The sequence below is a fragment of the Malaclemys terrapin genome, chromosome 13 (assembly GCF_027887155.1).
Source record: "Malaclemys terrapin pileata isolate rMalTer1 chromosome 13, rMalTer1.hap1, whole genome shotgun sequence".
Taxonomy (NCBI): domain Eukaryota; kingdom Metazoa; phylum Chordata; order Testudines; family Emydidae; genus Malaclemys; species Malaclemys terrapin.
In genome coordinates, this window is record NC_071517.1 from 2,067,306 (window position 1) to 2,077,698 (window position 10,393).

Sequence of the window (10,393 nt, forward strand, 5' to 3'; positions counted from 1 at the left end):
CAGATCAGGTGTAATGGTTTATATGCCAGCTTCTAAGCTACAATAAGAAACCGTCAGAGGGAGTAGGGTATGACTGAGGATCATTCTCAGTAGAATTTGAAGGTCTGCATCATGACACAAGGTCTTGCAGCAGATTTTATTATGGGGTTATTTATATGGAAGAGCATGGTCTTAGTGGCTAGAGCACTGAACTGGGAGCCAAGATTCCTCAAGTTCTAGTCTTTGTGCTGCCACCGACTCATGGTTTGACGTTGGACAAGTCACTTCATTTCTCTGTATTTATGTTTGAACATTTGTGAAATGTCTTAGCGCCCTTCAGATGGGATTGAGGGACTGAATTAAAGTTTCTTAAGTACTGAAAGGTGGTGGGGGAGGGCAGGGGGGGAATTAAAGTGCTCAATTGGCCGTGCATTTTCTCTCCAGTGAGATCATTTAACATGGATGCCTGCCTAGATCTTAGGACTTCTGAAAGTGTAAGTGGCTTATTACACACTGACTGCAACTCACAAGGCTGTCCTGTTCCCACGGGGAAATCCTAGGAGTTCAAGGAACCCCAAGTTCATTTTCCACTGACACGTTGTAAATGTAACACGCTATATATGCCCCTGTTGCAGGGCCAGTTCGCTTTGATGACACACTCTCCACTAAGGAGCACCGAAATGAATGGGAAAGAATTGTCGCAAACACCATTATTATTCCTGAATTAAAGGTGAGATCCCACTGGACCTTCTGTATCTGACTGCTAACCTAAAAATGAACTTGAGCAGCCCAAAGACCACTTGGAATTCTGAACTGCAGCCCAGACCTGTGCTGATGTACAGACCCACCAATCCATAAATCCACTCTGCTCCATGCTTTTGAAAAGCACTGCTAATGCAGGCAGGTTAGCATTCATCTGTGCTGTCTAACCACTCCCCGGCACAGCTTCCCTGGGACAATTACCTTACTCTGCCTGGGCAAGAGGTAGAATCTGGGACCAAGAAGGGACGGTAGAGGATTCTGATAGACAAGTAGAAGTATCTGTTGGCTTTGGGAGGGATTGTCAGGCCCAGTTAGTAGCATGGAGTCAATCCCATCTGACCTTTCCTGGTGCAGTATGTAAGGAACAGAGGACTTTAGGGATCATTGGGGTTGAGTGAGAGTGTGGAGAATAATTTTCTAGTATCAGTGGTTGTCCTGGCATGGATGTTAAATGCCCTGGCTATGAGCCCATCAGTTTTGACATCCTCCTATGGTAACTGGCCATTAAACTACCATGGAAATGTGGCAAAGCTGTTGCAAAATTCTCTTTATAGATGAACTACCACCATCAGCATATTCTCGCTCCTAAGTCCACCCCCCCCTTTCCAAAGTGATCCTTATACTTAATTCTATGGCACCACTGTTCCATTTTCCTCTGTCCGCCTCAACAGTTTTGTGAGTGGAAAGGGTTGTGTTTCTGACACTGGGTCTTTTTAATGCAGGATCTGGACAAAATACTTACAAAGTTAAATAAACAAATCAGTGAGGACGAGAGAATCTGTTCCAACCCAGTGGCGAAAATAGTGTACGGTGACCCCGTGACCTTCCTGTCCCAGCTACCCAAGGACAGCACCATGCATTGCTCCCGGATGTGGAGCTGCAGGAAGAGGATCTCAGTTGAGTACCTGGGACATGTGGTCCAGCAGAAGGATGGCAAGGACATTGTGCCCATCCTCTGGAAGTTCCTGCAGAAGGTGAGTGTGCCAAGATCTATGTCTCTGTCTCAGGACACACTGATGAGCGACTGCAGGTTCAGAGATCTAGTCCTCGGCTAACACATCATCATTAACAAAAGGGAAACTCCAACAGACAGCTTCATGTCTGTCTTTCTTTTCAACTATTTATGAATGTGAGGACTTTGATCTGAGAATGAAAACTGCTGTCAGCTACTTGTCAGAAACTGAAGTACATCAGTATGCATCAAGAGCACTTTGATATTCTAAAATCACAGATAAAGCATAAAGGTAGTTTGTGTTAGTGTCTGTGAAGTGAAATTCATCAAGGGACCAGAAGCTAATTGGTCTCCCAAAGCCACCCTCTCTTTGGTTGAAGATTAAACTGTGGTTTGTTAGCTGTTATTTCCCTTTAAAGAGTGAGGAGAGCAAATGTGAGAAGAGAGGAAAGGACAATTGAGCTGTTAATGATACTGTGGGATCATTACTTGCATCACCTAAGCTCAACCTGGGTTCTGTCAGCCTTTGTTTCCCTGTGGAACACAGCTCTGCATAGCATGAAGCAGGCCATCTGGCAGCTTGTTCCAAGACAATGTAGGGGTTAGTAGTAGAGAGATTGCCAGTGCAAGAGGTGGGATAGTGGAGTATGTGTTCAAACCCACTTAGTGGATGAGTTGCTGCATGCAGGACCAGTTTCAGTTACCAGGTGGCCGTCAGGAGCAGCTCCCAGGACAGCTGTGCAGAAGTCTTTTGAGATGGCGTGGGTCCCCAGCCAAGAGGCAAAAGGGCAGTATCCGGATTTCATTTCTCATGTCTGCATAGGGGTCAGCAAGAAGCTTTCAAAAATATGGCCAAAAGTAACGTCCTAAAGCCCGAGATGAGATTACTCTTCGCTTGCATTGATAACAATAATATTTGCTCATGGAACCCATGCAATCTAATTGTGCGGTTCCTTCATGTAGAATGGAAATCCCTCAATACGTCTCCGTGCAGGAAAGTGCAGTTTGGGCATTGTTCTCTCATTGCCACTAGTGTGCCTTCACTCTCTATATGAATCACTACCTAAGAGAGCCTCCCACTCTTCCCCCCTCCTCCCCTCTCTTTGTGTCCTTCACTGAACGGGCAGCCTGGATATTACAGACTCTGGCGCAAGTGCCCACAGTGGTGACTCCCCCAGTGACAAAGCACCCATCTCTGGAAGGCACCTGAAAACAAGCCAAGTACTTGCTTCATTGGCATATGTAGTAAAATCAGACTGATCTGGAGAAGGAATAGCCTGAGCCCCTCTGCAAGGAGGATGCTCAAATTCAAGACATTCTCCATATTTTTATTTACAGAAGCATTGTCCACTCGGTGAGTTTGGCATGTGTAAAGCATGTGCTTTTTGTCATTAACCAATCAGAAATAGTTAAAATAAAAGCGCACATCAAGGCTGCAAGTCTGTGTCCTCTGCAAGCCTGTCCAACCCTTTGAGCAGTCTCAGCACCTCCAGTATGATCTGCCTTCAGATAACTACACCACACTCCTGGTGCCTCTCCCCCTTTCTAGGAAGCTGAACTGAGGCTGGTTAAGTTTTTACCAGACATCCTGGCTCTGCAGAGAGACTTGGTGAAAAGATTCCAGAATATTACAGATGTGGAACACCGCACAATCCGAGACTTTGTCTCTAAATTCCACTCAGGTAAGACTGGCATGGGATGGTCCAATTTTAATATTTCCAGTTTGTAATTAACAAAAGTGCACACGGTGCATCAGGCAAATCGTGCGAAGGGCTTGACACTTTGGGAGGTTAAGTTTTCAAGTGGACACATCTCCTAAGCTTGAAAGCAAAGGCTGCGGTTTGAGCTCTGACTCCCATTAAAGGGAATGACACACCCTGACCCCTCAGCCGTCCTGGCTCCTGGTGCGCAGAAGGCTATGGCTCCGCTACAGAGCTAACAGCGGCACAGCTGCTCAAATGTAGCTGTAGCGCTGCTAGTGCAGATGCTCTAAGCCGACGGGAAACAGCTCTCCGGTCGATTTAATTACTCCAGGCCCGTGGGTGGCAGTATCTCTCCTGCCAACAGCGCTGTCCACACTGGCGCTTACATCGTTGTAACTTATGTCGCTCCGGGGGTGGCTTATTCACACCCGAGCGACCTAACTTATACTGACTGTAGCTGTAGTGTGTACATAGCCCAAGAGTCATCGGCTAGTTTGAGAGGACATGAGCACATGAATGTGGAGGGTTTGCTTGAGATCCATGCTGGATGAATTACTGAAAGCTCAAGTGATGGTGTCGGATGGCTGGGATTCGCACTGTTCCATAGCATGGACCACGTTTTAATACAAAAATCACCCAGTGGACAGGATGGATCACACTCTGGTAACTACAGCAATTGCTTACAGGGAAAAGTAACGTTAGGAAAGTATTTAATGTATCTTTAGCTTTTATGCTGTTTAGAAGCTGCTATACCAGGAGAGCTGACACCCTCTGACCATCTAGCTAGTGTTCTGGAGTGCACTTGGAAAGCCTGTGTATTATGAGATTCAAAGGTGTTGTGAAGGCCAGCAAAGGGTGTTTCAAGGATTCCTCGTTTTTGTGTTCTTCAGATGAGATGAGGAATCTGTGGCAAATCAGAGTGAACACATTTCTGTCTGTGTGGAACAAATTGAGAAGATCGTTAGATACCAATGGTGAGTGTGCTGTGTACGCTCTTGTCATTACTGGAATGACAGGACTGGGAGCTAACTCGACACCAAGTGATGGAAGGTTGGCCCTCATTACCCTTTGGCAATCCAAGTTCCTTCCAACACCGATGCAGAGAGATGTACCTGAAAGCTGACTGTAGACATCAAGGAGGGATAGCTCAGTGGTTTGAGCATTGGCCTACTAAACCCAGGGTTGTGAGTTCAATCCTTGAGGGGACCACTTAGGGATCTGGGGCAAAATCAGTACTTGGTCCTGCTAGTGAAGGCAGGGGGCTGGACTTGATGACCTTTCAAGGTCCCTTCCATTTCTAGGAGATGGGATATCTCCATTAATTTATAAATTTATTTTATTTAGGGGTTGACGAATGGTGTGGGTGCAAAAGGGGAACTTGTTTTCCCTTCCAATACTCTCTTGCCCCTACTCACTACCCCTTAATACTTAGGATGAGCTGCAAAAACAGCTGTGCTCTGGCTCCCTCTTCCTATTGTACACCCTGTCCTAATCTGCCAAATGACTAGCTCCCTGTCCCAGCTCGGGAGAGGGAGCTCCGCCTCCGTGGCTGTGGGCCTGTTGTGAAAGGCTTCTCTGCCCTCTTGCAGGTGAAATTAAGCTTCCCACAGGCTTTTGTGATGCTGACTTGACCCTAGACAGCGAGTTTGAGACCCTCCTGCCACGCAGACAGGGTCTGGGCCTGTGCTCCACGGCCTTGGTCAGCTACCTCATCAGCCTGCACAATGACTTCATCTACACCGTGGAGAAACACACAATGGAAGCCAACAGGTGTGTTAATGTGTCAGCTAGAGACGCCGCTGCTTCTCTTTGTTACCGGCTGTCCCCTCAGCCTCCTCTTCCCCCAGCAGTGAGTCAAGACCGCTCCGCGCTCTGCAGCGCTGACTGTAACGTAACGAAGCTTCCTCCTTTCCCACAGCTACTCCATCAGCCCTTCGGAGGTGGCTGATCTGCATGTGATCAGTTATGAGGTGGAGAGAGATCTGATCCCTCTGATCTTGTCCAATTGCCAGTACAGCGTGGAGAAAGGTGGGGAGACTCTGCAGGAGTTCAACCTGGAGAAGATCCAGCAGCAGGTCACCAGCAGGTTCCTGCAGGGGAAGCCACTCATCACCCTAGTGGTAAGGAGGATGGGAGCCAGTTGCAGCCTTTTGCAGACAACTCACTGCTCAGCCAGTGTGGGTGTTCATTGCACTGCTATGCAGCTGGCATGTGCTACAACAGGGGCAACCAAAATACATTCCACCAAGATGGACAACCTGCAGGCCTTATCTCACGCCCGTGCTCTCTCTCCCGACAGGGAATACCCACCCTGGTGTACAGACATGACCGGAATTATGAGCATCTGTTTAACGACGTCAAGAGCAAACTCAATCAGGTGAGTCTCTGAGATGGAAGAAGTAGCAGGACAAGCAAGTGACCAGAGGCTTTCGAACTGGATACAAATCAGGATTCACTCCTCCCACATGCACCTCTTGGGTTATAGGGGCCCACGAGGAGGACACTTAGCGGTGCCTCATGTTTTAACCCTTTGTGCCTTAAATGCACACAGACCTAGTGTTCTCTCCTCAGTACATTCTGGTTCAGGAAATGGAGGTAAACATCTTTATCTTCAGCTCCCTGTACTCGGAGACTTTGTGTTATATGGGGCTCCAGCCGGTTGGGCACCTGTGAGGCGCAGGTCTTCACTGCATAATGAAAGGGAATGATGAGGAATGCTAAGTGATGACTCTGTGTTTCCTCCAATTACAGAACTCCCTCCCCAACTCTATGATCAACATGATCAGTGGGGAACTGCAGTCCTACAATGACGTCTGTGAAGCTCTGTCAGTTGCTGAAATCACGCTGGGATTCCTGGCCATGGCTGGAGAGGACCCAGATATGCTTCTGACCCATTACGTTGAAGTTATTTTGCAGATGGGGGATCAGACAAGCCCTCATGTACTGAAGGTGAGTCGAGTGAGCAGATTCCCTGAGTCTACAAACTCATAAACACGTCCATTCAGACTGGTCTCCAAGCCCAACAACAGCCCAGCTTTAAAAATTGGTATTAAAGACCCCACATGCCCCAGGGCAAGTGGTTTCATCTTTCCCGCACACACATGTTGAGGTAGGGCTCAGCCAGCCAGCTTGTGGTGTTGGATAGCCCTTTGTAACAATGACAGCAGAGCTGGGGCAGGAAGTGTGATGTGTCAAATTCACTTGCTCTGCAGATCCTTGGTGTCCTGCTAGGATTCAGGAACAAGGAGGGGAATCCTTGAGTCAGGTGATACAAGTGCTGGGTATGATGCGGCACAGAGACCAAGAGAAGGCAAATACCATGGGAAGCCTCCACTGAAGAGTCAGCTTTCACCAGCACAGAACTGAATATACTCCCCTTCTCTCTTAAGGGTGGTGGTGGGGTTTCTCTTCTCCCACTGATGGGCACAGTGCCAGAAGAGACTGTTTCTGCGACAGAGGCAGGGGCACTACCTGCTCTCCAGTTGCTGAAATCACACCTTCCACCTTCACTTTGCCCTCCCCTTGCACAGGTGCTATGGGGATGAGCTGCTGGAGACAGACGGAAGGGGGAGACTGCCTTTTGGAAAGCAGGCCTCCACAGCCAGGGTGACAGGGCTGGGTGAGCACCAGCTTGGGGAATCTTTTTGTTTACGGTAATATGCCCTGATGTTTACTCCTGCTGATCACAGCTGTTTCACATCTGCTGAGTCACCCCACCTGCTTGCACCAGCCTTCCTGTGCTTACTCGAGTGTACAAGAAAAACCGGCCTAGTCTAATTGTTTTCAGCCTTTCTGTGTTCGGCTGCAACACAGACCAGCGACGACGATGTGAACAGCAAGGTATTCCTGAGTGCATACGATTCTACTTCATTGGTGTGTTTCTCTTTCAGGCCCTAAGCCGGTGTCACCTAAAGCACATCATAGCCCTGTGGCAGCTCCTCTCTACTCACAAGTCTGAGCAACTGCTGCGTCTCAAACGGGTAGGAAAGTGTCTGGCCTCAGCATTCGGTTCAGTGTTTTTCCTTCTCCCCAGAGGAAACTGCTCACCTGTGCATGTTCTTGCTGTGCCTTCTAGGATCCCTTTGTGGATGTTGATGCAGCCTATAAAGCTGAACTCAGTTCAGAGAACACCAAGCTCCTCAACACCTTCCTCATTCAGGCCGGGCTGGAGACCTTCCTGCAGGAGCTGCACGAAATGATCATCCTGAAGTTGAAACATACCAAAGTTGGAGATGAGTTCAACCCCTTGTGGAGGTAATGGACTGCTCAGCCCAGACCTAACTACCTTCACATGCTCATTTTTTATTTCTGTCATTTACATTGCAAAGGGGCAAAGGATTCCCTTAGTTTTTCCTGCTCAGGTGGACACAAAGCACAAAACACCAACCAATTGAACAGTGAAAAGCTTCAGCCGGTGCTAAGAATGTTTACACAAACTTTGGGGCATGTGACTTTTCTACATAGCCGTACGACATGTCAAATATTCAAATGGGAATGGCTGGTTTTGAGTGCTTAATGGAATGCTAGCATTGGGCAAATCCAAGCGTAGCACAGCCCAGCTCGGTTGGCTTTCCATACCCAGCTTTGCCCCTGCACTTCCATCCTAACCTGCAGCGCTTCCCACGTCTATGTTCTTGAGCTTCCATGGGAGTCGCCAATGTATTTCGAACCTGACCTGTTGCACCATTTAACCTATCTCATTGTAGTATATATAACACTCAGTAAAAAATATTGTGTAGGATGCATGCGGCATACTGCAATGTTATTATTAATGGTGTTTTTCTCTCTTTATTTTCTAGCCTGAAGGATACACTTCTTTCGTACATTGAAAGGAAAGGGAGCAGCGTACTTACAGAGCTGGAGGATATGTTCCCAGAAGAGATTCTGCTCTCGCACTGTATTGCTGCCTGGAAAGCTGCTGCTGCCCTCAAAAGGGATCGTAGACTAAGTTAATCTAGTAGAGGATCCTGCAAACACTGCTTTTTACTGGAGGAGCAGCACTGGGTCTATGTAAGACCTGCTCATTGCACTGATCTTCCTTCCTGTACGAGGTGAATTCTAGAGCCACAAACACGCCATGTCAATGAGATCGTGAAAGTAACCTCTCTCTTACACTGGACTCAGGACCAAAATGGGATGCACAAGCATAAAGGATTTTATGCATCAGAAGGACTGGGGGGAAACAAATGTATATACAAATATGTGCTATTTCTTGAGCGGGCAAAGCAGAGATGGAAACACTGTTCATAGAGAGGCGTGGTGAAAATTCATGTATCCTTGAAGGATAAAAAAGCCATCATCCTCCAGTGACCTGGGCAGAGCGGGGGTGGAGTTGGGGGTATCAAAGTGTCTTGTGAGCTACTTGGACAGCCCCAGTACAGGCATGCTTTGTTCTCCATGTTTTTTGTGGGCACTGTTCCAGTTCACATGCTCCCTTACTGCCAACCTTTTCCTCTTTAGCTAGATGAAAAACAAATGTTGTCCTCCCTCATCCAGGTCTCATAAGCTTCCCTGCTGCAATACTGCCCAAGCTGCCTTCATATGTCTAAAGGGTCATATTGGCTCGCTGAGCGGTCTAGCTTTATTCCTGCGCTAACATTCCATGAGTCCAGGGGTATCAGTTACCAGAGGTCAGTTAACTTCTTCTTTGCATAACACATCCAGTGCAGTTCAAAGCTCACCACGGAAGTTGTTCTTGTAGCTGCTTTTAAAGTAAAACATTAAAAGGCAATGTGGCCCAAATCCCACACAACAGGACAACCTAATGGTCCTGAATTACTACCCCCACTACTCTTCCTCCCCCCTCTTCCCCGAGGCACCGTACATTTGCATCAGAATGGTGCTGCCAGGCAATTTCTGGCACGTGTGCGTGTGCAGGCAGACGTGCACGTTGGAGCTGAGAGAGCCACTTCACTCTTGTGTCTTAGGTACGTTTTCTGGATAGCATGGACTCTCCATTAGGGTTTAGTTGTCATCTTCTTAGCTGATATTGAACAACCATAATCAGACTATTAATAGGGAAAACAGAAATGTAAATGTCATTGCTCTGTGCTGCTTTCCCCATATACATTTCTTGTGTGTCTGACTTAATACTTTTCAGCGTTGCCTTTCTCTAGCAGGAAGCATCTGCAACTGTCCGTGCCACCCTGCTTTCCTGATATCACAGCATATGTAGTTAGGACCGTGTTTCCATTTAGAAAAGTTCCTTCTGGGCCAGAAGTTTGTACTTTATAGCCAGAATTTCACCCAGGAGCAAGTTTCTGATCAAATGTAAGGAAATCCCGATCTTTTGTTATGTACCAGATAAGTAACAGGTTTTTTTAGACACACCTTCAAAATGAGAATCTTTAACCACACACATTCGATAGACTTGATCCCATTAAGGTTTGTCCAATAAATAGTGCAGGTCCCCAAATCTGGATTTCACTAGGTGGATAATATGCATCCTAAAAACACTGGAATATGAATTCTCACTAGGAAAGGGTTCCCCCCCCCTCCTCTTATCAAGGGGATTTTACAAGCTCGGCACTCCCTCTGTTCCCTGCCATTTATTGATCTGTTGCAGCATTAATATTTTAACAAATATTTGGGATAATTTGAAATGTAAAGTTAATCATGAGGGTTTGCTTATTGGAAGCAGTATGGCTTCCGTTTACATTTGCAGTATTTCCATCTCTTACTGCACAGTTAATGTTTTCAAGTTGCCTTTTAAAAAGAAAAAAAAAGATACCTCAGGGTCTCAGTTTGGAGAGAGCCCAAACTAACTTCCTAGCAGCAAGCATTCGGTGACCTTTTCTAGTCACTGTTTTGTTGCTGTTTCTAGCTTTAAGGTGCCTTAGCTGTAACAATTTACTTAGAGGGAATCATGCTAGATGTTCTTATGCTTCACTGAGTTGCTTTGTATGAAGGACTTGATTATTTTTTGTATTTTTTATTTAGTCTTAATAAACTTGATCAGATACGTTACGACCAATGTAGAAGTGTGCACCTATTTCAG

The 10,393-nt window shown here is 46.8% G+C and overlaps 1 protein-coding gene across 4 annotated transcripts in view; it reads left to right on the forward strand.

Moving 5' to 3' along the window:
• The window catches only part of RNF213 (ring finger protein 213), an 85,718-nt gene extending 75,356 nt beyond the window's left edge, over window positions 1-10,362 (forward strand). For all 4 annotated transcript variants that reach the window (XM_054047502.1, XM_054047504.1, XM_054047503.1 and 1 more), the window contains 11 exons: window positions 615-709; window positions 1,464-1,715; window positions 3,243-3,375; window positions 4,287-4,370; window positions 4,986-5,166; window positions 5,315-5,516; window positions 5,696-5,773; window positions 6,148-6,345; window positions 7,287-7,376; window positions 7,472-7,650; window positions 8,196-10,362. In XM_054047502.1, coding sequence (XP_053903477.1) covers window positions 615-709; window positions 1,464-1,715; window positions 3,243-3,375; window positions 4,287-4,370; window positions 4,986-5,166; window positions 5,315-5,516; window positions 5,696-5,773; window positions 6,148-6,345; window positions 7,287-7,376; window positions 7,472-7,650; window positions 8,196-8,349 — 1,646 coding nt within the window. In that variant the 3' untranslated portion in view covers window positions 8,350-10,362. The remainder of the gene's footprint in view (window positions 1-614; window positions 710-1,463; window positions 1,716-3,242; window positions 3,376-4,286; window positions 4,371-4,985; window positions 5,167-5,314; window positions 5,517-5,695; window positions 5,774-6,147; window positions 6,346-7,286; window positions 7,377-7,471; window positions 7,651-8,195) is intronic.
• The last annotated feature ends 31 nt before the right edge of the window (window positions 10,363-10,393 follow it).